The sequence below is a fragment of the Prinia subflava genome, chromosome Z (genome assembly GCF_021018805.1).
Source record: "Prinia subflava isolate CZ2003 ecotype Zambia chromosome Z, Cam_Psub_1.2, whole genome shotgun sequence".
Lineage (NCBI taxonomy): Eukaryota > Metazoa > Chordata > Aves > Passeriformes > Cisticolidae > Prinia > Prinia subflava.
Window position 1 is genome coordinate 5664348 of NC_086283.1, and position 27570 is coordinate 5691917.

A 27570-nucleotide genomic window follows, 5' to 3' on the forward strand; every position below is an offset into this window, starting at 1 on the left:
CAGAGAACACAGCAAGGTGTTTCAGGTTTTTTATTAGCACTAGTTTGGAAATCACGGCATGAGTGAATTTCCTGAATTTCCAAAAACAATTATCATACATTGAATTGGTCTGTTAGATCTTCCTTCTCAGCAGAATTCTACCTCTATTGCTGGTTTTCAGATGCAGGATCCTTAAGTAAATTCATGTAGAAAGAGGATTGCTTTGATTGAAATTTGTTAATATCCCCAGTCATTATTACAAAGTCAGTAGGAAATGGCCTTTCTGCACTCCTAGAGTGTAGCACATGATACTCAGACCTCGTCCATGCAAGAGGTGTGTTACACAAAGGCCCACACAGGCCACAGATGGGCTGATAAACCTGTAGGAGCAGCCTGCTGATTAATAAGCCAATAGGAGAGACTTCAGGCTTCAGCAGGATCCTAAACATGAGGGTTTAGTCGAAGAAATGGGAAGAATACAGTGAAGCATCATCAGCTGAGAGCACCACCAGGCTGTGACACAGAGGTGCCCCAGAGCTTTCCCAGATAGTCACTGGCCACGTTACATGCATGCCAGTAGCCAGAGGGGACAGGCATGCAAGAGGTGCCAAGGATACATACAAACCCCAGAGCAGCTGGGGGAGTTAGGGGGTTCTGTGTCACAGGCAGGGACTGGTACCACAGGTCCTTTCTGATAACCCAGTGCAGTCACCACCATCAATCTCTTGCAGTTCCTCTCATGAACACCATCAGGGTGACTTAGACTGCTCAGCTGTTAGGGTATGTTCAGCTTCTCCATATGAAGGAGGGAAATCAGTAAAATATTTACAAAAGACAGAAGACAAAGCAACTGTAATAAACTAGTAAGTTTTTGCTAAATAGGAAAATACTGTCCCTTAAGTCACATAAAAATCTTAATGATGGCATTGTAAACTTGAACTAGTATCCCTTTTTAGTAAAACAGCCTGAGTGGCAATATTTCAGGCTAATCCACCATATTTCAGGCTAAGCCCCTTGCCTCACCAGAATCTAGGCCTACTAGACCTTGACCACCTCTATCAGATTTTCCAGAATATCCTTCTCCTGTAAAGTATATATGATATTATGACCCAAAGGGTTGTTGCAGTGAGGTTTTGAGTCAGATGCTCTGCGTGGGATTGACTGTCTTGCATCTTCCACTTAAAAGGGAAGTAGTTGGCAAACACTTGGTGTCCAATGTAGACCAGGATTGAGTTCATTCCTGAAAGGAAGCACAGGTTATACCATCTGAACGAGCACGTATGGGCTTGCTTCAGAGCAAGCAAGCAGAGGTGTGCCAGGCTTATATTTTAAAGAGAGTGGCGCCAAGACAACAACAGTTAATTTCATTTTCCCCAAAGACGCTACACACTGTTTTCAAACACAGTCTGAGGCGTTCTCTCCCCCAAAACATTTAAAAGAAATACAGATAACCTGTGTGCCAAATTGAAAATACAACCCAATCAGTATGCTGCAATTATATTAATAAGGTCAATAATAAGAGTTACTGTTTTCAGCGTGGATGAGTGCCAACCAATCTGGTCAGATCTGCTGCCTTTACAAACAAATGCAGACTGCCCTTCAAAGCTCAGGGGTTTCTGGTAGGAGATACGATACTCTGCTGTCACCGTGCCTGTTTTCCTTTCCAGACATCAGGGACCAAAGCTGCTGAAAGGTCCCTTCTGCTGTGGCTTTACATACTCTACTCATGTTTGTTGTGTGCCCACTGTGGTTTTACCACAGTGGGATACTTTGTGAAACATGCTTATGTAAAATCACAGAGACAGAGCCTACACAGGGGATTTCATCTTCCGCATCTTCAGAAGTGGTATTACTCTGCTGACAGGCCTTTGAGTTTCCCAGTAGGTTACACAAGTCTCAGCAGTCCCTTCCAAAACCAACCATGAACAGCTGTGGTATTTTGCTTGGTACTAGGCAGCTGTTCACTGGGACCTTGATACCAAACTCAGAATGGTCATTAGGCAATAGCAGCTTTCAGCTCTCGTTTAAAGAACTGATTGTCCCTCTCTTCTAAATATCTGGTCTCAAGTGTTCCAGTTCTGTGCAAAGGTTCTGCCCAATTTAGTAATTCTGGAATCCTTCAGATTACCTCAGCCTAAATCCTACTCTAAATCTGTAAGAGAGTACAGACAAGAGAAGCACAGAAAACAAAAGGATAGTGTCAGTGCAGAAAGAATAATAAAGAATATATGTCTCCCTATGTGATTTTACTGACCTGGGTATAAAAATGGAGCACCTGACCACCACTTCTTGACATCCACAAGGTAATATATCAGCAATAAGAGGATGAAGGCAAAGCAGCTCATGGTTGTCACATATGATATTGACCTACAAATATTTTCAGCAGAAAGTGTAAATATTTAGAGAATTATGTGATACAGATCCCAATGTATAAAAGGTAAAATGTTCTCTGAGCTAAAATAGTACTTAACAAAATCATACGAAATGTTCCACCTCTGTGCTTACCATAAATTCTTGTTTATGGGAATAAACCCCTCTTCTTTAGAACATTTTGTCAAGATAGCAGAAATTATTCCCTGAAATAGAAAGCCAGTAATGTTTATATAACCACTGCAACATGTTTCAGAAATGTTTGCATTGTATTAAAATACGTGCCTTTTAAAGAGCTACATAAACTATCAGACTTACCATTACTATGCCCCATATGAAGAACCGACTCATAATTTGTTTGGGCTGGTCTCTGTAGAACAAAGTAATCTTTCCTGCCTTATAAAAAATACAAAAAATAATTAATGCCCATTAAATGTAACTACATTTCAAGAGCCAGATATATTTTCCACCAGCTACCTGTGCTAAGACAAAGACCACAAATGGGATTTCCAAGTGGCTGAAAGGCTCAAAATGAGGACTCTTTCTAAAGAATGGACACACAAGGGGAAAATACATAAGTGCAACCCAGTCAGCAGCAGAAGAGCACTTCTCCCTTTCTTACTATGTTAACTGAGGACAAGCATCTTTATTAGGTCAACAAGATGTAAGTTGAGCTGCCTCTCCCTTGGTGAGGATTGCACGAAAGTACAAACACCAGAGGCAGCCCCAAGAGCTTCTCCACAGCATCCCTGACCTGCCCAGAGCATGTGCTTCTTTTCATACACCACTAAGCAATGTGTCCTGATAATTCACTCCTCAGTGTGGAGCTTCTGTTCCCAGCTCTGCCCCAGAGATACTCCAAATCAATTTTTACCCAGTGCTATATGTGCTAATATTCCTTTCCCAGCACAAGAGTTCTGGTTTGGTTCACAGCTGCTGCACCATCAGAAAAGCCAGCAGTGCATCAAAACTGCATCAAAATTGCCTTATTTTAAACAGTGGTGAGCTGTGAGCTTTTGGTGTTGGTAACACCAATGTGAACCCCTGTACCTCTCTTGTGAGGGAGGTGAGCACACAGCACCTGTGAAAGATGGCTGTCACTGCAGGACAGGCAGAAAATCAGCAAAGGGGAACAAGTACACCTGCAGCTTTTGAAACCCTTACAATGAAGCTGTGAAGACTGGGTGTCTCAGCCTTATTTTCCAACATACAGAGCCAGCCTACTCCCAGCATAAGCCCAACTTAAGACATCAGGTGGCTATTTTGCAAGCTTCTTGTGTCCATCCCTTACAAAAACTGAGAAGTCTCAGTGTATCTAATGCAAGTGACTGCCACGTTAGCTTCCACTTCTCTGGCGCTCACCTCAGGCTAAGTCATTGCAAAAGCATCGCTCTGAAACAATTTTGTTAGAACCAGTCTCAGCCTTAAGTAAAGAAACCCAATTGCCTCCCCACTTTCAAGTTTCCTTCAAATCTTCCTATCATAGCAATGCAGCCAGAAAGAAAAAGAGGTACCTGCAGTCCCAAAAATGCCATAACAATGCTATTTATGGTCCCGAGGATCCCTTCAGGATCATATGGCATCGTTGATTGGTACGTCACCTTAAAGAGAAAACAGCTGTTACAGAGCACCCAAACAACTGAACTCCTTTCTTTTAAATCCCCCTGCAAATATCATTCCCAAGCCCCTCCTGGACATAGTGCAAACCAAAAACTACTTACACCTGAAGAAGGATGCTGATACATATGCTTTTCTCCAAGAAGCAAACGGTCAATGTAACCTGCTGCTCCTCCAGTGCAGTTGGGATACTTTCCAAAGTCCCCAATGCCCCCAGGACCAAGATAGCCCCTAGGACAGAGGCAGAGAGGTTGTAGCACAAAGTGTTTGTTACATTTAGTGTGCTGGGTCAGTTTGCCCACTGACCCAGCACACTAAATGCTCAGTGCTTTCCCAGGCTAGAGGTGCACATTGATGGCATTGCAGTGATCATATATTGCTGTACACAGACCTCAGGGAAATTTTAACCCTCTTCTTTAAATAGAAAGGAACAATGATATCACCTGTATAACACCTGGTACTTTAGCCAAAGTAAAGAAAGTAAGGTTTTTTTCATATGATGGATGCTTCTTTTAACCCTGCTGGCCTGAAAGCTCTTCCCTTCATTCTTTCCCTATGGCTAATAAAATGCACCTTCTACTCAGCAGAAGAGAACCAACATGATACCCCACATTAAGTTGTCCAAGTGCAGGGTCTTACCTGGGACAATGTGGCACAGGTAACAGGAAGGTCAGGCAGAGCCAAATTGTTTCTAACACCAGAATAAAAATCCACTGTGGCCAGTAGGGGAGAATATCCTGCAGAGCAGGGAATCGTCCTTCCTGCATGAGGTGGAGGGAGGGGATGTTAGCTGGCAAATAAAAAGCCATGCCCTTGGGGACAACCTGTACTTCCTGGCAGGCAGTCTTGTACCCCAGATACAAGAGGGAGATGTCATTACAAAACTGGGTTCTACCAATAGATCTTTCATTTTCACAAGCAATTTCCAGACAGTTACTTGGGGCAGGGGGCAGGAACAAAACAAACAAAAGCCCTTAATATTTTTTTAACTTGGAAAATGTCAAAAGGAACTTTGATTCATGAGCAGAACAAAAGCCTTTTGGGAAAACAGACTCTAGAGAGGCCAAAACCCAGTATTACTTTCCCCTGCTGTGAAAAAACCTTGCCAAAATTAACTGGACAAAATGCAGACTACAGGCTTCAGTGCAGAGATGCCTGTCCCTGAGCTTCCTTGGCAGTAGAAAAGTCATCAAAAGTGTCTTGGAATGCCTGTTTTTAAGCACCATCTGAATGGACTGGTGAAATCTTCAAAAAGAGTAAAGCTAGATGTGACAAAATGCAGACTGGGACACTGAAGGGTGCACATATCCAACATTGACCCCTGTCAGGTCACACTGCACTACACATCAAGTAACGTGTTACATGTTTTCTTATCATTTCTTGTGTTCTTTTTTTGCCCAAACAAGAGCAAAGGCTGCCAAACCTGGCTCCAGTATCAGTTCAGTTGTCATTGCCTTACAACTCACCCAAGTCCCACTATCAGCTCTTGTAAACAGGAGTTCAAGGGCAGCAACCACCAGGTATGTAAATCCCAGCCTCTGGAGCACCCCTGGAATACGCAGATTATCCCAGGACACTGGAAGACATGCAAGGAATGTGAAAGAGGAGCAGACACAGGATCTGTTGTAAATACAAAAGTGACCCTTCTTCAGGGAGAGCTGAGATCCACTGCACCTATGGATATGAGGGACACACCTCCACTCTGCCACCCCAATTTTCTGTACATTATAATCTGGGAAAGTCACTAAGACAATCAACAGTGGTTGGTACAAGAGTCTAACAGAGAATTGCATCAGTGCAGAACTGAACAGCACTCCACAAAATATCATAAAACTGTTGACACCATTTTTGCAACAGCCCAGCCAAGGAGGCAGAAACAAGTTAGAGAAATGCAAGGAGGAGAGCAAGTTCCACTCACAAGGTCCAAGGCAGTAATTGGGATTCACAACTATGATTCCCAGCAGGATTAGCACAACACTCCTCCAGAGGATTTTTCTGAGCACTTTCCACTTGGAACTCCCCCACCTGAGCATGGAGCCCAGTGCCAATGCTACTGATGTCCCCATGATGAACACAAACCTGGAGAACAGAGCAGATGGGAAACAGAGCTGACAGATGTCTCATAACATGTATGAGTAACAGCAAACACTAAAGCTGATAGAGTGGCCTGCATTGGCCGAACAGAGATGCAGGCACTGAGTGAAACTGGGCGATTTTATTTCCTCTGATTGCTAGGAATTTCCAGGCAACTGAGGTTGCAGTATGGCACACTTCTACCTTTTTCGGTGGTCAGTTGAGGTAGGGTTGTAATTGCAGTCTGTTGTTTTCCAACAATTCATATGCTACCAAAAAATTCCATTACCCAAAATTAAATTAACATCTTCAAAGCAGTCAGACTTCAAATCTATGATTCCAATTCAGAACCGACTCACTCCTTCCCTCTAGATTAGGTTCACAGTCCAAGTCCAGCTCCCTACACCAACAGAAACCACAGCTGGTGTAGAGAAGCATGTTAGGGGCAGATGGGATAATTGCTTCCCCATAACACCATTCGCTGGTTATAGAAATACCAGCTTTATCCCAAATTTACTTGGCTCTTTTATCTATGGGTACACACTTCGAGTCTAGCCAGACTGGCATCTTTTAACACAGTGGCACAGCATTGAGCTTGTCAGGGATACTGCACTTCCTCTGGCAGGGCAGTCCTGGGCCTTGTGTGTGGGAAGAAGGAGGATGGGGGCACCAAAACCACTTAGCTCTTCTACTGGGTCATAAGGGTTACGTTATTTGTACGGGCAGATTCCAATTAACTGTTTAACACAAATTCCTCCAAATGCATTTCCACATGGAGGCAAGGTGCAAAGTTCCACCTGCAAGGTTTCATTGAAAGAATCACTTGATACAAAAACTATTCTTCAGGGAAACTTACCATGGAAATACCAGATCTGCCACTGTTAATCCTAGAGAGAAATAAGAAGGAGCACGTTATTAACCTTGAACCCTCCCCAAATTTAACAACATTACTGTTAATTTTCTAGAGGAATTGCAGGCTGCTGGCAATTATTCATGTCCCAAAATCTAAAACACATTATAAACAAAACCTACAAAGAGCTAATCATCTTGTTTCACTGCATTTGCCACTCTTTAAGAATAGGATCAGAACTGATTGCTGTGCCTTGGGAAAGATTTCAGGGATGGGATCCTTGCTATTCCCCACTAGGGCATTACAATGCTTGACCTCATCCCCATCAGCTTACCAATCAAGGCATTATGTTTCTATAGCACTAAGCTACATCAGCTTGACTGGTCATTAAGCAACACAAGCTAAAGATATGACCCCGTATCACAAATGGAAAGGTTACACACAGACCATGATGTGAAACCATCCTGTCACTGCATGACAAGGGGGACCATACACTGCTTTGCCCATTAACTGTTAACAGGCAGATTCCCTGCTGAGGCAAACCAGCACCGAATCCCAGCCTTCGGCTAAGCAACAGCTCACTGCAGCAGCTGCAACACCAACCATTTCTAGACACTGCTGCCATCAAAACCCAGAGTAACTGTCTCAATTGTACTTTACCATTCCAACTCTCGTGTTTGAAGAACCAGTATTTTCCTCCTCCATAGTTAACAAACACCATAATTACAAGAGAGAGCCTAAAAAGACAACAAAACCACAAAGTATCACATGTGGATGAAATGCACATGTATGAACACAAAGTTAATGATTACTATTCCACTAATGCATCTCTAACTCTGAGGTTTGATTTATTTTATTTTTGAAGTAAGATTTCCAGCTTTATCAACCATTAAGCCATGTTTCAAAAATGTGAAGGTGGTGGTGAACCAAAGCTCCTTTGAATAGCATTTTCATACTGAACACATTGTTCTTTTGCACCCCCTGCCACAACTTTAATGTTTCCTCAAATTAGATCAATTGCAAAGTATTTTGGAAAATTTGAGAATTAAAATCTTGATTAACTTCCAAGTAAAACAGACCACCCTGAACTGCCCATCTGCTATATATTGCCATGCATTGTCAGACCACCACTGGAAAGATCTCATTCCCCTTGGAAGAGCTGCTTTTGAGCAAGCTGTTATGCTCACCCTCGGAAGGTGTCCAGGGAGCACAGCCGCTGCCGAGAGCCTGTGTTCCATGACTGTGGGGCAGGATCACAGTTAATGGAGTCTGCTGTGTTCGGGGATCCGAGCTCCTTTGGGAACAAGCCAGACACATGAAGAGCAAGTCAGCAGCTGCACCAGCTGACTAGGGAACAACGGACAGTAAACTGCAAACTTTCACATACATTCCGTCTTTATTCTCCCTGTCTTCCTTTTGTCTACTTCTAACCTCTTGCTGGCTTCACCACATTGCAATCATGTCTGCAGACGCTCTACCTTTGACCAGGTAGAAACAACAATGCAGTGAAATGAGCCTGTGCTTGAGACTCATCAGAGCTGGGTCCCCTTCAAATCAGCCAGAGACTTGCCAACACTACGAGTACTGCTTTACAACAGAGCTGAGGAGATCCAGTTGCCAGCTCTCAAACAGGACCCACCCCAACCCATCAGCACTTGTCTGACACCATGGAGAGACTGTTTCAAGAGCTAAACAAATGGAAAATTAATCCTTTTAAACACAGGAGTGGCTTCTTTGCAATTAAGTTCCCTAAACCACTCCGATCAGACCCAGTGACAGCATAAAGAAGGATTCTTTATCATTATATCCCAGTGATAGAGATGAACTACAAGAATTGCTGTAGAGTTCTGCTTCCAAATATTTTTATTCTAGACAGGTTTGGACCTCTTAGATATGAAGCCCAGACTATGATGAACTATCTACATTCTAATATAAAATGAGGATCACACAGAAACTCCAGTTCTAGAGGTGCCAGAGAAATTAGGAGTTTGTTTTTTTGCTAAAATTCCTGCTGTGCTGGAAGCAGCCATGAAGGCTGTGATTTCCCTTACACTATGTCAGAAGAGGACAGTATTTTCATCAACACATTTGTTTCAAGGGAACTAAAGAGGGCACAAAGTTATATGCTCAAAATTTGAAAGAGCTTTACAGGGAATCCACTACATTTGCATGGAAACACAGTCTAGCGCTCTCCAGTGACATAAGATTGCATATATGACATCAGTACAAGATTTGCTAAGGGGAACACAGACAAGGGGAAGACAATTAGCAATAAACAAATCTCCAGGTGTCCAGATAATGTGCATTTCTTAGAGATGAAAATACTATAGAATGCAAACTAAAGATAATGTGGTCACTCACAGAGTTAATCATACGATCAGTTGCTCTGGGATTCAGTTTCTTGTAAACCCAGTTTCTGACTGGATCAATTCTGAAAATGAGTAACAGTTTAAAACACAAAACAAAGCCAAAAGTACTTTATACTTAATTTCACCTTGACAGAAGCTATTTAGCAGCATAAACCAGATGTTTGGACAGTTCCTATTTCTGCTTTTACAGCTCACATAGGTAATACTGAAACTCAGCCAGAACTTAGGATCTCAGTTAAGTCCAGCTGTGGAAATACACTGACACAAGCTCATGTTTGGGGGTTTTATTCTCGAGTTGATTACAGGCAAGGATGACTTAGACCATTCAGTAAAGGGTAGAAGGTTGCATTTGTTACATGCACTTTGGTCCCACTGCCTTGGATTACTGATCCAGAGCTAGACAAGGAACAAGGGACATGAGGGTGCAGCAGGGTGTGTGTGAACTTACAGTGAGCATCAGCTGTTCTGCACACAAACTATCAAGGCTGCAAGATATCCCTCGAGTGAAATCGCAGCACTCTGCACTTCTGGCCACATGTGCCACAATGTGCACATGGATCTGATCTGCAAGCAGGGCTACAAGTGGGACTCCAAGGTATTACCACACTGAGATGTGTGGTCTTAAACTGGCACGTGCAAGGAGGAAGTTCACTTACTTCATTAGAAGGCGCCCAGCAATCAGGATAGCAAGGATCCCCATGTAAACCAGGAAAGCAAAGAGAATAGCTACATGAAAAGAGGAGAATACAACTTTATAAATGATCTAACAAAACCATTCAGCGACCTGGGCTTGGCCAAGTGTGACACAAACACGACACAAAGTCAAGCTCACCGATCATCATACCACCTTCTCCATGCAATACACATCCCAGAGGAAAACAAAAACCCACAGCAAAACCCCCAAACTACCCACACAAAAGCAGGCTAGTTTCAAAGTGCAGCTCAGTGACTCCACATTTCAGCACAAAAAGAGCAAAATAAAACCACATTGTATCACAAGACACTAGTGAGAGAACAGTTGATGTGCTGTGATGTATTCTGAAGAAGAAAGTAGAGATTTAAAAACAGCCTCAACATAAAGAAGATAGGGGAAAGGGCAATACATCCAGTTAGCAAGCATGGAGAATTTTTCTTTACAGTTGGGAAACTGGAAGGACTGAATAATAATGTGATGTAAAGGAAAAAAATGGAACAGACATAGACAAGAGATTGAAACAGTCCTGGATAAGAGAACAAAGAGAACAAGGTCAGGTTTTAAATTAAAAGTGCAACAACAAACAAAAATCCAAACACTGTGTCAATTGTTCCCCATTTGTGAGAGAAGATAGAGGGAAGAAGAGGCAGGATTCTGTATATATACATAAACATGCAGGGAAACGGGAACTAATATCTTCCTCCACACACAATACGCACTGATTTTTCTGTATTAAGGCCTGCTGCAAAAATGCTGTGGGCAGACAGTATATCACATGAAGAGGCCTGATCCTGGTCAGGACCTCAGGATGGGTGAATAAAACATAAGGAGGCAAGGATGTTGAGAAAGAAGAGAAGCAAGCCCATGACAACTCTTCAGCACAGCATGAGTGGCAGCACAAGCTTCTTAGGAAGCTGGTTCTGCTCAGAGACATGCGAGTTGTAGAATGAAAGGGAAAAACAGAGCTCTACATACGGAGGTAGCTGTTGATAGGGCCTTCATTGATGATTAGGTCACAAGAAACAGTTTGAGTGCTTGTACTTAGGCTCTTTACCACAAGGGAGTAATTGCCAAACTCTCCAAAATGATACTGAATCCTGCAAATGATAAAGGAAACAAAACTTGGTGAGCCACCCCCAGCACACACAGGTACCACTGCAGCACTTAGGGGGCTGCAAGCCAGAATGTAAGCCAGAATGTAAGCCTTAGGAAAGGCAAGCCAAAAACTTGGACCAACGCTGTGATCTAGCACCGAACTTGCCTCTTCCAAGCATTACCCTCCCCTAGCCCAACACCAACTCTTTACCACACATGCACTGCCATCATTTGTCTTCTTGAACTAGAGATTCCCTGCAAGAGAAACCAGGTGCTTGCATGTGCTGCCTCAGTGAACACCATTTTGGCTCCTGCTTGAACCTAGATCCTTTCAGCACAATTCCAAAGTACACCACTGTTACAGCAGTGGGGTGCAGACTGAGCTCTACGTCTCAACAGCTGGGAAAAAAGAAAGGATGAGCAGGCAATGTAGAGGCACGTGGCTCCAAGGGGAAGGAAAAAAAAAAAACCAACAACAAACCAAACGAACACAAATACAGGATAGAGCTATCCATGTATTCCCTGGGGTGGGCCACCTACTTGCAGAGATCTCTGTCACCCACAGAGCTGTTGAGCAGCAGGGTGAGTGGATGCTGGGTATCAACCATTACCGACGCCGTGCCTGGTTTTCTCAGGCTCTCGTTGCTTGGTGGGACAAACGCCAGGAACTGATACAAGCACTGTGGAAGAAGAGGGTGAAGGGAGCTCATTAGTGCCAAAGAAAAGTGAAAGGGCGTTCTGCCTTGCATGGTGGCAAAGACAAGGAAAGATGCCACGGGGCTGGAGCATCTCCGGCTGCGGGAGTTCCCTGCACGCTGCTCAAAGGTAAAACCGAAAAGGAGCGACCTGACGAAGCCCCGGGGAGACGCCGGAGAAGCGGAGCAGCCCCGCCGCGGGCCGGGCTGTCAGAAGCGGCGGCCGGGGAGCGACCCCCGCCCGGCACAGCCCCTCACCTGGTGGCAGGAGCCGGAGCGGGCGGCGAGGTTCAGGCCCGGAGCGGGCAGCTCGTTGCGGATGAGCAGCAGCGCCTGGTCCATCCGCCCGGACCGCCGCCGCTCGGCCGCCGCCGCCCCGCCGCGGGGCCCGGGCGCGCCCCGCCCGTCGGGCTGCGAGAGGCCGGGCGCCATCAGCAGCGCGCCCAGCGCCGCCGCCGCCGCGGCCGCCAGCGCCACCGCCGCCGCCAGCGCCGCCGCCATCGCGCCGCGCTCCGCGCTCCGCCCCGGGGCGGGGCCGCCGCCGCCCCGCGCTGCCCGGCGCTTTCCGGGGTCAGGCGTCCTGCCCGCGCCGCCCGCAGCGCGGGCCCGCCTGCGCGGAAACACGGGAGGATGCGCGGCGCGGCGAGCGTCGAGCTCGCAGCCGCCGTAGCGCGTGTCGCCGCCACGCGTGGCCTCTCCTCGTAGGCTGCAGGCTCCGGACCGCGGTGCCTGCGGCACGGCGGGGCAGCGGGCACTGAAAAAGCCGTACAGGCGTTCGTCCCCGGGCTGGGAAGAGGTCCTGCTTAAGCCTCCGTCTTCCACGGAGGATGCGGAAGGCACGGCCATGGAAAAGAAACCGCATTTCGTTAGAAGGGAGTTTCTTCCCAGAGAGGTGCCATCCATCTCGCTGGCGTTACTGCTTGCGGCCGTCCTGCTCCTTAATGCCCTTCTCTACCTGTACCTCAACAAGTTTTACAGCTCTCTGGGACGTGTCGAAATGGACCCTGGCCTCTGTCCTTTTGGGCATTTCAAATTCGGAGCGGTGAAGAATTGTTCCCCTTGGCTTTCCTGTGAGGCCATAAATAGGGAAGTCAGGAAACTCAAGTGTGTTGGTGAAGGTGCTGTGAAAAAGGTGAGTTTGGATTTCCTTTGTTCTCTCCTCTGGATAAGGAGCTTTCACAGTTTGTTGGATAATTAGTGCCAGTACTGCTGTTATGATTGTCCTCTCAGCAGCTAATTACTGCAGGCATCCAGGACCATATGTCTGCTGATAAGGTGAACACAACAGGTGTGAGAGCATGACTTGGGCCACCTCTCTGACGCCAAACGACATTCAGCTACACAAGCTGAATGTGTACAAATGTGCACAAATCACAGATTGGTACAATCATGGCAGAGTAAGACTGGCTATTTGAGTGATATAAAATAATTCATATGCATTGTCCATTCCAAAGAAAACTAGGAAATCATGATGTAGCTGTGGTGTCGAAAGGGCTTGCTGTGACAGGTACATGGCTCTAAACCTAAAGTTTACTGTGCCTGGTGACTGTAATTTGCAGTTGTGATTAACCAGTCACAGGAAGAGGTCAGCAGCACCTGGTAGCAGTTCACAGAAGAAGACTCTCCACGTGTCTTATATGTTTTTTGTTTTCTCAGGTCTTCCTTTCTGAGTGGAAGGAAAAGAAAGTGGCCCTTTCACAGCTCACCAACTCAGAACTGAAGGAGGACTTTCTCCACGGACTGAAGATGCTGAAAGCCCTTCAGAGCAAGCATGTTGTCCGGCTGCTTGGCTACTGTGAGGAGCAGTTCACAATCCTCACCGAGTACCATCCTCTTGGTTCATTGAGAGGCCTGAATGAAACTCTCCACATTCCCAAATACAAGGGCATGAACACCTGGCATCGCAGGCTGATGCTTGCTATAGACTACGTGAGTGTCATTCGGTACCTGCACAGCAGCCCCCTGGGCACCTTAGTGATGTGTGACTCGAATGACCTGGACAAGGTTCTCTCCCAGTACCTCCTAACAAGTGACTTTCATGTTCTGGTGAACGATTTGGATGCTTTGCCTCTTGTGAACAGGAGTGCTGGCAGGCTGGTGAAGTGTGGTCACAAGGAGCTCCGGGGTGAGTTTGTAGCTCCTGAGCAGCGTTGGCCCTATGGAGAAGATGTGCCATTCGAAGATGACCTCATGCCTCCCTATGATGAGAAAACAGACATCTGGAAAATCCCAGATGTCTCCAATTTTTTTTTGGGTCATGTTGAAGGAAGTGACATTGTACGACTGCATCTCTTTGACATCCATGCAGCCTGTAAGAAGAAGGACCCAGCAGAACGGCCTTCTGCCCAAGAGGTCTTGGACACCTACAGGAAAGTTTTAACTCTGCTTATTCGGGAGGCAGCCATGCCTGGTACTAGAGAGATGTTATAGTGAATCAGGAGGCAAACAACATACTGAGGTTTTAAGTTGATGTCCTTCCTATTTATGTAGCTTGCCTGATGGGCAAAATCCCTGTCCCCAAAACTGAGAAGAAAGGAACTGAACTTGTACCTCTTGATTAAGGAAAAAAAAAAATCACCCCAATCCAAGAGTTGTGCAAGCTTTCCATTGGCACGTTTAGTCTACTATTGGAAGAGGAGGAGGGAGAGAAATGAAGTTGTGTGGGTGCAGGGGAAATTTGTTCCTTAAGAAATTATAAATTTTCTTTTGCAACATTTACACAAAACGTATCTTAAAAATTACAGGAAAACAGCTAAAAAAATACTGGTCTACCTTAACTTGTTGGCAGAGGACTGGAGAGCAGAAACCATGGCATGCCCCCCACAAGCTTTGTGCTGATTGCTGTGGCTTTGGCCTATGTTGCATCCACAAAGCCCTCATCTGCTTTCCCATGTAGTAAAAGCAGTGGTCACTCAGAAAGGAGTACCCCATTTCAGATTTTGGTGAGCCCCAGTGCCAGAGCCTCAGTCTCTCCCTGCTGGCTGGGGCATTTGGAGCCATATGGCCATTGCCCTGTGGGCCCTGTATCCCTCACCAGCAAGTGTGTGGCCACTTTTAGAAGCAAGAAGATGATGCAGATTTGCTTACAGACACAGGTTCTTGGTTTTCAAGCCTTTGTCCTGTGGTGTTCTCAGATGTGCTCTTTAGAGATGAAACTGTCGAATGCAAATCTCTTGCTCCTCTGCAATCCACAGAAATGCTGAACACTTTGGAAGAGAGATGAAGTGTGTCTTTTCATTCATTTATCTTTGCTTAGTGTCATCATGATTTTGTGGGAAGGAGGAACTGAAAGAGAACCAAATGGAACTGAAAGAGAATGTGACTTCCACAGCAACATAAGCTTTGGAAAAGAAAATTCCTTTATTCTGAGATACAACTCTATTGGGTCTGAATTCAAAGTCCACTAAGCATAAAGGAAGGCTGCTAAAAAGTAGCCTTGTTCGGAGTGTTAGGAAAAAGCTTGAACTCACCTACGTGGATGTAACAGCCTAGTACCAACAGCTGAAGAGGAAAAATGATGCCTTAATCCAGCAATAGGCTCTGTTTGGTGGGACTGGGATCTGGGATGTAGTTCTCTTGGTGAGAAAATAGGAATAATATGAGTGAGAAACATGGACTCCACCATTGTCCACCTGAGGACCTTCTGTGCTGTGGACTAAATCTTGGAAGGGCCTAAGAGACAACTTCCATGTTTTGACCTGAGAGATGATTTGTAAGCAGAGAAGCACACTGTCCTTTTGCTCCTTTTTGAAGGGTTTGGTTCTGTTCTTTTCTATGCTGCTATTCTTTTTCACATAAATCAGCCACGTTCTGACTCCACTGAGATCATGCAGTCATTTCATATGTATAATATTCAAATCCTGGTATCAGAATTTTCTTAGAAATGGGAAAAATTTCCAGCAAATTAGTAAATTGATTCCTGATATCATACAATGCCACCAGGAGCCCTTTAAAAGCCGCTGATTATGCCTTTTCTTTCCCTCTGGGCAGTCTGTTTTCTTAAACTAGACTTTTGCCACTTTTCACTTATCCATTCCTTCCTTGCAGCTTTTCTGCTTATGTTGTCAGGAGACAAAGCTCAGAAATCAAGGTCTCCAAAAGAGAGCAGTGATTGTGGATGCTTTGGGTTTGTTTTGGAATTTGACTTGAAACGCCTAGAAAAAGCATGGGGAAAAGAAATGCTCTGTTGTAAATGCATCATCCACCCCATGAACTCCTAACTTATTATTAGGGTTAGAGTTCTTCAATTCCAGCATGAATACACGATGTGCAACAGTTGGAAAAGTCTCCTGTTACAGCTCTGTGAAGCCAGGGATAAGGCTTTAAAGGGCCAAAAGCCAAATCTTTTGCATGTTTCCCTCACAATAATTTGTTACCTTTTGTTAGCCATCATGTACACTTGAAAGGGAAATCATAATCTGATAGCTGCAAATAACCATCCCCTGAGAGGTTTTTATGAATATGGCAAGGACAGATAACCTGACAAACATCTTGTGCTGGTCTTTTGGTTAAGACAAGCTTCTGCTGGGATTCTTGCCCTGTTGTGTACTGTTGCTGTTGCACCTTTTAAACAGCCATATTAATTTCACAGAATGAAAACAATGAGGAAAAATTCTGGTTCATAATAATTATCTTGCCATGGAGATGATTCTCTGTTCCTGGGTGAAATAATTACAATTTTTTTTAAGAAAACGTGTCTCCCTAAACATTCACCCTGAGCAGTGGCTTCTCCATGTCTTTCCCATTCTCCTTCAGTTTGTGTGTTGTCCAGCATTGTATCTCAGCAGGAATAAATCAGATTTTTTCTGAATCCGGCATTATAGAGCTGCAGTTTATTTTTTGGGATGTTGTTTCTGTCTGTGAGGAAACGCTAGATGGCAGCATGAAGGTCAGTTTAGCGTTAGGTATCAGCAGCTGCTTCCTTGGAAGCCCAGACATAGCCAGAATCTGGCCTTGCAGCCAGTATTTTCCTAGCAAACTTCTATAAACCCCTTAAAGATCTCATTGTGTTTGCTTTAGTGAGTCTGAAGGCACAAGACAGATAGATACAGAAGCTGACCTATTAACCACAAATGCCACATGTGCCACTTCCCCTTTAACTTGCTCATGGTCTTTATGTACTTTACTGTCTGTTTCTATGTCAACTTGGTGAAGCCAAAACCAAATTTGCGTGTCACCTCCTTCCAGTCTTTCAGTAAAATCCGATGTTGGTACCCTATGCAAGTCTCTATTCTTCTCTGCTTGCTCCTTCTGAAATCTCAAGATTACCTGAATCCAGTCCTTCCCACATTCCCAGCTTCTTTCCCTTAAAGGGAAGAGGCAAGGCATCCCAGAGAGGGCAAAAAGAAGCAACAAAGCCCTACATGCAGTAGTCTCCCCTCTTTGCAGTTTTTTTTTTTTTTTTTTTCTGAGCATTTCAATCTTTACCACCAATCACAGCCTTTGATAAACATTCAGGAACCTTGCTGCCTCAGTACAAGCAGCTCTTGTCTGTCTACTGGAAAACATCAAAAGATGAAAGGCAGGAAGAGCCTGTTCACAGCTGGGAGCCTGCAACTCCCTCTCAGCTCACCCACTCCCCAGTCAGCTCTACACCAATGGACATGACCTCCCCTGCTAAGACCACTGCCTAGCCTCAGTAACAGCTGCTAGTTCTTATCTCAAGCTCAGATCATGTGTTCCACATTCCTTGTCCTTTCCTACAAAGGATGCTTCTCTGGGGATCGTCATTGCCATGTTTCTCATTGTATTACTGTTCTTCCATCCCAAAAGTCCAGTCAAAGAAACTGCACAAAGATGCAGGTTACACCAGGAGGAGGACAGCTACTGATGCTTATCTCCTTCAGAAAAACTTCAGAGGAGGTTCCCCAAACCACCCTAGGTAGTCAATGCTGAGGCAGATAGGATCCCAGTCATTCCAGGGCTTTTGTTTGCTGTCACTGTCAAGATGAAGGCCCTGGGTCTGGCCCTTTCCAAGGGACAGGGCAACCCTTTTGCTGAGGTTAGTGTAAGCACCTTACCCTTCCCTTTTGGGCAATGCCTCCTCTGCCATGCCTGCAGCAGACCCACAGCATCTTTCACCCACCCAACTGCTAGACAAAGAATCAAAGCAGAAGCTGTCTCCCAGACTTAAGAAATAGCACCCAGTTCCTAGACTGAGCTCTGCTGGGGCACTGCTGGGCAAGCAGTGGGGGAGACCAGGACACTTAGGGCATGCTGGCTCAGCCTGCTGACAGTCTGGCTGCGGGTGTCAGCTGTGTCAGAGCCCATTACTGGTATGGTACACTCTATCCTTGGCCCAATGCTGTTGCCAAAACAAATTCCCAGTGGATTTCCCACTAAAGTTTAGCCCTTACCAGGTAGGTTTATACCACAGGTTATGGAATGGAAACTGCCTGTCTCAGAGCAGAGTCCCAGATTCAGCTCAAACCCATTGCTCCTTTCATTTTCTCCTCAGAGCCATCAAAAGAATAGTACTATCAAGGTTATGCTGTTTTCCTTTCCAACCTGCGTGCTGGCTGCATGCTTCTGGGAGGGTCAAGTCTGATGGAGCATGGATTTCAGACTACGTCCTGAAAGCACTCCTATAACACTAAATCCTGTAGGGGTGAGCAGCCTATATGGCAATCATCTCTATGTTTGACAGCATCAGGCTGTAAAAAGTAGTGTGTGGATATCTGCACCGGCTGTTGTGTAGGTCTGGGTAAATGCAGAGGAAATAAAATGGACACAATGTATTTAATTGAACATTTGTTTGATTTTTTCTTTTAGTTTTGAAGGATCCGTTGAAAATCTGTGTTACTCTGTATTTAGTACAGTGGTAACTTTTAAATGTATCAAAAGTTTAGAATACCACACAAAGTTTTTGAAATTCTGTCACAAGTTCTAAAATAATATTTTCCTTTTCTACCGCATAAACAAAACATCAGATCATTATCTTTGTGAAACAGAGGCAGTGTTGTTTGCCAAATATCATTTGTGAGCTATTTGGCAGAATATGCAGCTGTAAACCAATTCTATCATTATGACTGTAACCATTTTACCAACAGTCAAGAGACCCTGGGAACAAGAAAAAAGTGGTTCTCAAGTTCTTCTAGCGTGATATAATGTGTATATTTGTAGAGTCCAACCAAATAAATTATATGCTAGATGGTACTTTCAAAAAAGGAAAAGGATTTTGTGGTTTTATTTTAATTGAGGCACTGTATACTTGAGATGACCACATGATTTTCAATAATTGTCAGTCTCTGTTCAGAAGCCTATAATCCAGTATTTATCAGGATTAAATGGTAAATATATTTACATTATAGAGATATTTATGTCTCAGCAATTTTTGTTTCTGTTTAGCTCTAACTCAAAATGCATTAAAAATTATATATTTATATATAGAGACACACACACACAGATTCTTTGGCCATAGTTTTTAAAAGACCAAGCTTACTGTTCCAGCATTCACATTTTTGATATGCAGTAACTGGATTTTCAAAACTGATAATGTTCAGTAGCTCTCAGTCAAATTTCTAGTAGGTGCTGGATGCTAATGACTTTTGGAAAAAGAATTCTTTCCCTGTAGAGCTGCAAGACCCATTTCAGCAATTTTCTTGATAAACCTATAAGACTGAAGTGAGTACTTTTATCAAGTACACTCTGGATTTCTTCATGGAATGAAAAAAAGTCTCCAAAAACGTTGGGATTTTTAAGTGATTTTCTCCCTAAGAGCTCATTCCTGGGATGGAGGGAGAGTGGAGTGTTGTGTCTAACTCAAACTGAAACCTCCCAGGCTTATTTGCCTGTAATATTGAACTTGGATCAGGTTGTCTTGGGTCTCCATTAATTATGTTTAGCTTATGCCAGAGCCATATATTATTATTACATATTATTAGTTTGGTGCCTTCAGGCTTTGGTCATAGGCCAGGATCCTGCAGATCAGATGCTTTAAAGGCACCACACAAAATGACAGGCCTTTTTCTACATGCAGCTTTTGTATAAGAAAATATAAAACAACTTCTGTCCTCATGCATGAACAGCATACACAAGTATTGGTTATCCCATCCCACCTTATCCAAGCCACAAATAAATATGCTACATAAATTTCATGGACAGGTAACACAATTTCTCACATGAAATTGCAAGGCCTGAATGTGCTCTGACTGAATTCAAGAGCAGCTTTGCATTCCCACTGAATGTGCTTTAGGAGCCTAAGTCTGAAACAAAAGCCCAAGCTCTAAAAGGAAATAACAGTTTACCAGACAAGCTAACCTGTAGGCCTTAGAGTCAACCAACTTTGCTGTTTGAACCTGATTCTTCAAGGAAGTCATGCAGAAGGCATGCACCCCCCAGAACTCCTATTTCTACAATCAAGTAAGGGGAAGATCACCCCTTTTCCTTAGGTTTGCACTCAGGGCAGCACCAGCTATTGTGCTCCTCAATCTAAGCCTGTCCTATCCACCGATTCACATTTACTAAATTCAGAGGGGTAGCAGGAAGAAGAAAATCTGTCTCTGCCTGTCTTGTAGGTTGGGGGCACGTGGATAATCAAAGTCTTAAATCAAACATTTCATTAAATCAAATGAACTGGGCAATGCTAGTGAGACAGTCTATTCCTATGTGCTGGAGGCTGCAGAGAAAATTCCAGGACTTGAGATCATGCTTTGTGGATGCAGACCTTGGTTTCCTGCTTGAGAGGCCGTGTGCAGAGTCCTGGGGCGTGCAAGTCCCTTGCTGGCTTGTCCAGAGCAGGCTGCGGGATTAATACATAAAATGCTTTTAGTTACAGTTTAAATACAGCTTTTCTCCTCCTCATACAAGGGGGCCTGATCTCAGCTGAGGTCTAAATACAGTAATGCAATATAAAGAGCACCAAAGTTACTTACATTTATTCTTTCCACATTTCTTCAAAGACGTGTAATGCTTTCTTGTCTGGCTTGTTAGCAGAAAAGTTCAACATACTAAAAAAGCAAACAAAAAGCCTCAACTTCACAAGAAACTGCTTAAAATCCTTCTGAAACCATGCTTAATTAACTGTCTTTTGTCATGTTGCATAAGTGACTTCTTTTTTCTAATCTCTCTTAGTGGTTTCCACAGTTCTGTGCCATCCCAATTTAATGACCTAGAATTATGTCTAATTCCTGTTCTAGCCTCCTTTCCCACACCATGTGAGGCAAGGAACTTTTCTCATGATACCAGGTTTTTGTTTTTATATTGTCATTTTCACTCATATTCTTTTATATGCTGATCTAAGGCCTCTTAAAATGAATCTGTTCCATACTATGGAAAGAGAAAGACTTGGAACATCTTGCAGCGAGAACAAAGCTCCCCAAAGGATGGAGTTTCCCCAGGCTGATTAGACATCTGCAAAGCAAGTGCCATCCAAATGAGGTGTCTAGACTCCTTGCACTCAGTAAGGGATCAGAGCATTTCCCGGGCACAGGAGGTGTGATTCTGAATGTTTGACATTGGCTAGATAAATCACACCCCAAAAATATTTGGGTTTTTCCCTTTGATTGTCTTATAAAGGGTGAAGATGGATAACAACAGCACAAGCACATACCCCAAATACATGCTAAGCAGAGGGACATGGACCATATCGCTGACATCTAAATTGTAACAGTTCTAGTATCTGAAGGAAGCTATGGTAAAAGGAAGCAGCAGGGGCAGAGGTGGATAGAAAGAAGAAGATCCTAGTGAAAAACACACCTAACCTCTCATGTAGCTCAAACACTCCACATCAGGCATTAGGGAAAAAGTTTGTGTGTATGTGAGTGTTAGAGCAGCCTGGTTTACCTGCATCTCTTTAAGCAGTTCAGAAAACTTCTCAGGGTTCTGAGCTGAAACACTTGCTCTTTCAAAGCAAAGTCCTAGAATTGTGCCTTTTGGCATCAGGAGCATATGGATCACCAATTAAGCGATGTTATTCCAGCACCTAAATATCCAGCAAGTCCCATTTTGGCACCAAACAAATACACACACACACAACCACAAACCACCCCTCCCCAAAAAAACCCAACAAAAAACCCAACACGACAACAAACAAACAAGGCTCAAAATCTTTCAGAAAGCACTCTATTTTGACAAATTTAAACTGTCACATTTAGTTCCTATGTGAAGAGCGAGAGCTCATGGCAATCTGAACCTCTTTTTTTTTTTTTTTTTTTTTTTTGACACCATGCACTGCAGAACTACATTGCACATAATTCCACTGCCGCTGCTTAAGCACCATCTCAACCAGATGACTCCACACCTGCCAGGCTCCTAGAGCTGCCGAATTCACCCTTCTCCTGGCCCCACACCCATCTGTGCCTTTCCCTTGGACACTGGCACTGCCAAACCAAAAGCCTTGTTATATCTGTCGTGCCCGTGCCCCTGCGAGAGAAGTGGTCCCCTCTGCATGTCCTCTCCCGTAGGGTCTGGTAGCTGGAGGGGAAATGAAAGTGTTAGAAGGCACCCCAGGGCCTCACAGACAGTCCAGAAAAACTGGATTTGTTACCCAGCAGGCAACAAGCCGGTAATAACGCACCTGAAAGAGACATTGCTTATTCTCTCTACTGCTCCCTGAACAGAGCTTGTAGCCAGTGAGGCTTGGCCTCCTCTCCGTGGTAACAAGTGACCGGACAAGAGGACTGGTCTGAAGTTGAGCCAGCATAGGTTTAGGTTGGACATTAGGAAGAATTTCTTCACAGAAAGGGTGATTTGGCACTGGGATGGGCTGTTCAGGGAGGTGGAGTGACCCTCCTCCCGGTACTGAAGGAAAGACTGGATGTGGCACCTGGTGCCATGGTGTGGTTGACAAGGTGGTGTTCCGTCAGATTGGACTCGATGGTCTCGGTGCTCTTTTCCAACCTCACTGGTTCTGTGACTCTATGATTTATTTCAGAGTTGCACAAGCCCAGCTGCCGGGTGGTGTCCCACAGATCCGCTATCAATTTTTTACTGTGTATACACTTCGGCAAGCAGCGGCACTAACGCTCCCGGCACCCTCCACTGCCAGCACCGACTGCGCTGCGTGGCGCCCGCCCGACGTCACTTCCCGGGGCCGCGGGGCCGCCCTGCCGGCCGCGCTCCCCATGCCGGCGGCGGGGGCTGGCGGGGCGGGCGGCGGCGGCGCCTCGGCGGCGCTGGGCGACGCCGGCGCCATCGACTACTCGGTGCACGAGGCGTGGAACGAGGCCACCAACGTGTACCTGCTGGTGGTGCTGGCCAGCCTGGCCCTCCTCGTCTACGCGCGGCGGTGAGAGGAGGCCCGGGCGGGGCGGGGCGGGGGCTCCCGCGGGGCCCCCACGTGAGGGGGACACCTCTCACCGCCGCGCCCCCTCCTCCTCGCAGGAACAAGAGGAGGATCATGCGCATCTTCACCCTGCCCCCGGCCGCCGAGACGCCGCCCGAGCCCAACTTCTACGACAGCATGAAGAAGATCCGCCTGCGGCAGCAGCTGGAGATGTACTCCATCGGTAAGTCAGAGGGAAGAGGGGCCTCCCCCGGGCTACTGCGGGCCGTTCCTAAAGGGATGGCCCAGAGCCTAATGCAGTGGGAAAGCCCCTGGCCCTGGGGCACCATGTGGGCAAGGGCTCTGCAGCAGCCAGAGCCGCAGGACTGCTGCGTGAGGAAGTACGGCACGGGGGAGCGGCTGTGCAATTATCCTAAAGGAAATGTCAGAACAAATCCCGAATCCCATGTTACGCTTTGAAAAAGCCAGGAAGGTCTGGATGTTTTCAAAACGTGGACGGATTTGTGAAAGTTGAGAGAGCTGTGGAATCATGAGTAAGACAGGCATATAAATTGAAAATAAATGAGAATTTTACTGTACGAACAAGTGTTGCTGCTCCCATCTTACTGCTGAAGATCAGGTTGGAGGCAGGAAAGAGCCCCTGATATTCCAGTGGTCCAGTTCAGAAAAACACATTACCTTGCTTCACATCTGACCTACATGCATGCCTAGAGGAAATATGGCAAAAAACCCCTTAGTGAACTGAAACTACGTTTTAAACGCAAAGACTTGATGTAAAGATTCTTACACCAGGCCATTGCATTCTGTAGGAACAAAATTGGATGTTCTTCCTACGGTGGAATGCCTGGTGGTGTCTGTAGCACTGCACACAACTCTTTGATCTCCCTTTGCCCTGCTGACCAGATTAATTTTGAAGTCAATGTAGTTGTTAGCTTGTGGCTTGTATATTGTGGAGGAGACAAGAAATGCGGATATCAGCCCTGTGACTATTGAGTTGTTCAGGTCATCTGTAATAGGACTTCTGAAGCCATAGCCTTTAATTTCATTTATTTTCATCAAAGGATCTGAATGGAATCATAGTTCTCTGCCATTGATTTACTCACATTTGGCTCTGACTCTACTGTTCAGCATTTACAAGGTCACACTCTAAAGGTGAAGTTCCACAAGATGACTGAAACTTCCCACTCGTGTGGCTGAAATTACATTCTCTTATATTACATTCTCTTATATTACATCGGTTTCTTGATTGCTGTCATAGTTATACGAATATATACAAACATGTATGTATATATACACATACATGTATGTATATATATACATGTGTGTAATAATATAAAAATTATAGTAATAACCTAGAATGAATTGTATAATTGGTATTGATTGGTGTTTCTTTTTTTCAGCAAGGAAGTATGAACAGCAGCAGCAGCCACCGAAACAGACTGAAAGCATACAGCTCTCAGTGGAATGAAGCCCACAGTTCTGTAGGAACTCAGGACATATGTCCAGTGCTGATTTTGAGAGTCAATGTGGAGCTATTTTCAATGCTTTTAAATTGATACATAGCTGAAGGCAAGGGGGAAAGGAAGGGGACTGTCCCTAAAACTTTGTTCTTAGTAGCTTTTCTCTGAGCCCTCATGAGGTAAAGCGAGTGCCCACTGGAACATTCAGCATGAAATTCCCCAGCACAGAGGAACCTGAGGGTAGGGAAGTGCAGTTTTAGCAGTGTCTGAAATTATTTCTCTCTCTGCTGGCACCTTGGAAATCAGCTCCTACCTTCTCTGGGAACAGCACCCTAGAGAAAGCAAGACAGTACCAATCTGCCTTGTGTTCCTTGATCATGAATTGTTGAATTTGCTGAATACAGTCAGTAAGTGTGAATAAAGGCACTGTGACTGTACTGCCTGGTGAAGGTGAACAGCTTTGAGAGTCCAGAGTGTCGCTGGTGGTAGTGCAGAAAAGTTCTGCTCTCTGTTTATTTGGGAGTTGTGTGTGCAACACTGTGAACGTTTCCTGGAGAAACTTTGAGAAGGACACCCCGTGAACTACACGTCTAGAAGACACTTAAGGCCACTATTCTAATGTTAATAGCAAAGGTGGTTAGCTTAATTTAGTCAAATTGCTGTAAAGAATGGGTCTGTCTGTAAAAATCCATATAAGCAGGTCACACCTTACCCTGTGTATTGTGAAGAGACTTCACAATACAGTTATTTTTTCTTTCTAGGTAAATCTCAAAATCAGTTATTTGAAAGGATTCTGCAGAAATTATTTTTTAATAAAAGCATCTAATAATGAAAACTACTTGAAGACATATGCTGTAATTTCTAAGGTTACACAACTTCAGTTGGCCAAGTGATGAATAAACAGCACAAGGCTGTGATGAACAACCAGCATAGTGCTGGGAGTTTTATGTCCAGAGGTTTTCACGCATTCTGCGCTGAAATTTATTGAGTCTTGGAGCAGTGGTGAACGCCACTGCGGTTAAATTTGGATATTAAGAAACTTGGCTTTTAGCACCAAATTTTACTATATTGAAATGATCTGTACTTCAGTGTCTGTAGGGAATGTAAAACGCGACTGGGCCGAACTGATAGTGGCAGAAGGCTCAGTGGGTTTCCCCCATGAAGAGGCTCCTTTGGGTGAAGGGTGGCCCCCTGTGACAGATTCCTCGCGTGTAACCGCGGAAAACAGCGGGGTCGCTCCGCGGCGCCGAGGGCTGGCGGCCGCGGGGAGCGGGGAGGGCGCGGAGACCCAGGACTGCCGGTACCGCGTCCTTCCCACGTTACTCTGCCCGAGTGGTGACCGCGCTCCGCGGCGCGTCCCCGTCACTCGGCGGGGTTTACGAGGCACAGAGATGCACGCCCGGCACAGCCCCCGGGCGCGGGGGATGCCCCAGGGCCGCATGCCCCTCCACCCCCCGGAAACGGCGCTGTTTTCGCTTCTTAAGACCTCACTTCCTCCCGCGCTTCCGTCTCCGGGACGCGCCGGCTCCCGCTGCTGCCGCCGCTGCTGCTCGGAGGCCGGAGGCGCCCGCCGGGCGGTGAGTGGGGCCGAGCGCCCGCCGCCTCCGCGCCCCGTCCGCGCCGAGGAGAGGGGAGGGGGCGCCTCGCCGCGGGCCGTGGCCAGGCGGGAAGGGGCCCCCCGAGGAGAAAGCACGGTCGGGGGCGGGGAAGGGGTCTTCGGCTACATTCCCGCGGGAGGGCTGCGTGCCGCCGCCGGGCCGGGCGGGCTCTGCGCTCCGTCCTCCGCGGGAGCGCTCCTCGCGCGTCCCTTGCCCGGGTTCGCGCCGCGGGCGCCGCAGCGATGTCCCGGCACGGGGGCTCGTGGCTGTCCGCACAGCTGAGCCCTCCCTCCTTCCCGCCGGCCCTGCCCACCCGGGCGGGCGGCAGGGGATGGAGCCTTTCCAATGGCGCATCTCGGCCGGCGCCGCTGCCCGCCGCAGCCGCCCGGTGCGGCTCCGCTCGCTTCAATGGAGCAGCGTGACAGAATGAACCCGCGCCTTGCCGCTTACCCAGCGCAGCCGTCTTTCGGGCTGCGGATAGTAATCTCACGGGTGGCGTCTCAGCTCGGCTGAAAGCACCGTGAAAGGCTTAGAAATCTGGAGCAGCGTGCGGCTTGTATTCAAGGACCTGATGCACGAACATCTCGAAGTTACTTATGCAGCACAAAAAGCTCGTAAGGAGAAGTACCAAAAGCAAAAAGTTTTCCAGGGCCCGTGCCTTTTGCATGTGCTAGGGTGTTCGAAGTATGCTGCTTGAGCCATGAGTGAAGGGCAGGTCGTGGTTTGTTTTCCTGGCAAGTGCAGCCACGGAAGTTCTGTCCCAGTGAAACTATACCCTGCTCTGCAGGGAAGGTTTATGTTTTCAGCCGTACAGTACAAGAATGTGTTGGACAGAAGGTGCAGTCAGCTTTTGAAATTTTACCTCAAATGTCTGCACTGATTTTTACCTGTTAATTAATGATTCTAAAAGCAAGGGCAGATAGGGTAGAGAGACAATAGATTTTTTTTTCATCCATTTTTAGTAGTCAGGCTTGTAGGCATGCACAGGAGCAGATTCTCAAACTCTCATGGAACTGTGTTCATGCAAAATTTTGCATGTCTTGGATGGGGAAAGGTTATGACTTAACAAAAATTGGGCCGAAGTTATCTCCAGTTACATTTATTTTTGAGAATGCTGTACAGGGGGAACCATTTCTAGCTTACCCAATACTGTTTAAAAAGCTATTATGATGTATAGATTCAGTGGTGTCTGATCACAGGAAACACTTGAGGTAAGGCTTTCTAAGGAGTTAAAACTTCACATCTGTAAGATACTGCAGAAAATCATTAACAAGTTGCTCTCAATTGTAACTCTAAAGTTTTTGAGAATCTGAGCACTCTGTTGTCTCCATGTGAACTGCTGAATGTCAGATCTTTGTACATGCAATCTTCAGATGGCATTACAACCATGACTCTATAATCTTATGTGAAAACTCTAATCTTCTGCTAAGTGGTGGAAAAGTCGTCTCTCTCTTTGTGACCCAAAATGTGACTGGCTAGGTTTTTCACTCAGCGCTGCTCAGAAGATCAAAGGTTTTTGGATAGAGCTGTATAAATTCTGTGACAA

At 45.7% G+C, this 27570-nt stretch overlaps 4 protein-coding genes and 1 long non-coding RNA gene across 8 annotated transcripts in view; 3 read left to right on the forward strand and 2 right to left on the reverse strand.

Moving 5' to 3' along the window:
* Positions 1–14: 14 nt before the first annotated feature.
* HGSNAT (heparan-alpha-glucosaminide N-acetyltransferase) lies at positions 15–12258 on the reverse strand. The gene is made up of 17 exons (XM_063423177.1): positions 12001–12258; positions 11588–11727; positions 10928–11049; positions 9915–9984; positions 9251–9320; positions 8077–8183; positions 7550–7626; positions 6896–6926; positions 5885–6045; positions 5433–5542; positions 4606–4727; positions 4071–4197; positions 3864–3950; positions 2668–2745; positions 2485–2555; positions 2234–2346; positions 15–1219 (listed from the first exon to the last, which is right to left on the reverse strand). Exons 1-17 carry the CDS (start codon positions 12241–12243, stop codon positions 1038–1040), a joined length of 1911 nt encoding a protein of 636 aa, XP_063279247.1. The 5' UTR covers positions 12244–12258; the 3' UTR covers positions 15–1037.
* Positions 12259–12276: 18 nt separating this feature from the next.
* Positions 12277–18672, forward strand: LOC134564371 (protein O-mannose kinase). Its single transcript, XM_063423182.1, has 2 exons — positions 12277–12874; positions 13399–18672. Exons 1-2 carry the CDS (start codon positions 12587–12589, stop codon positions 14170–14172), a joined length of 1062 nt encoding a protein of 353 aa, XP_063279252.1. The 5' UTR covers positions 12277–12586; the 3' UTR covers positions 14173–18672.
* Positions 18673–18854: 182 nt separating this feature from the next.
* Positions 18855–22396, reverse strand: LOC134564374 (uncharacterized). The gene is made up of 3 exons (XR_010083539.1): positions 22259–22396; positions 20616–20690; positions 18855–20482 (listed from the first exon to the last, which is right to left on the reverse strand). It is a non-coding gene; the product is annotated as an uncharacterized LOC134564374 (long non-coding RNA).
* Positions 22397–22415: 19 nt separating this feature from the next.
* SMIM19 (small integral membrane protein 19) lies at positions 22416–25264 on the forward strand. The gene is made up of 3 exons (XM_063423183.1): positions 22416–22969; positions 23065–23189; positions 24367–25264. Exons 1-3 carry the CDS (start codon positions 22443–22445, stop codon positions 24432–24434), a joined length of 720 nt encoding a protein of 239 aa, XP_063279253.1. The 5' UTR covers positions 22416–22442; the 3' UTR covers positions 24435–25264.
* Positions 25265–25870: 606 nt separating this feature from the next.
* SLC20A2 (solute carrier family 20 member 2) overlaps positions 25871–27570 on the forward strand; it is a 57250-nt gene continuing 55550 nt past the window's right edge. The window contains exon 1 of one of the 4 annotated variants that reach the window (XM_063423181.1): positions 25871–26003. The gene's annotated coding sequence lies outside the window, so the exon portion shown is untranslated. The remainder of the gene's footprint in view (positions 26004–27570) is intronic. The other 3 variants (XM_063423178.1, XM_063423180.1, XM_063423179.1) reach the window with 3 other exon arrangements.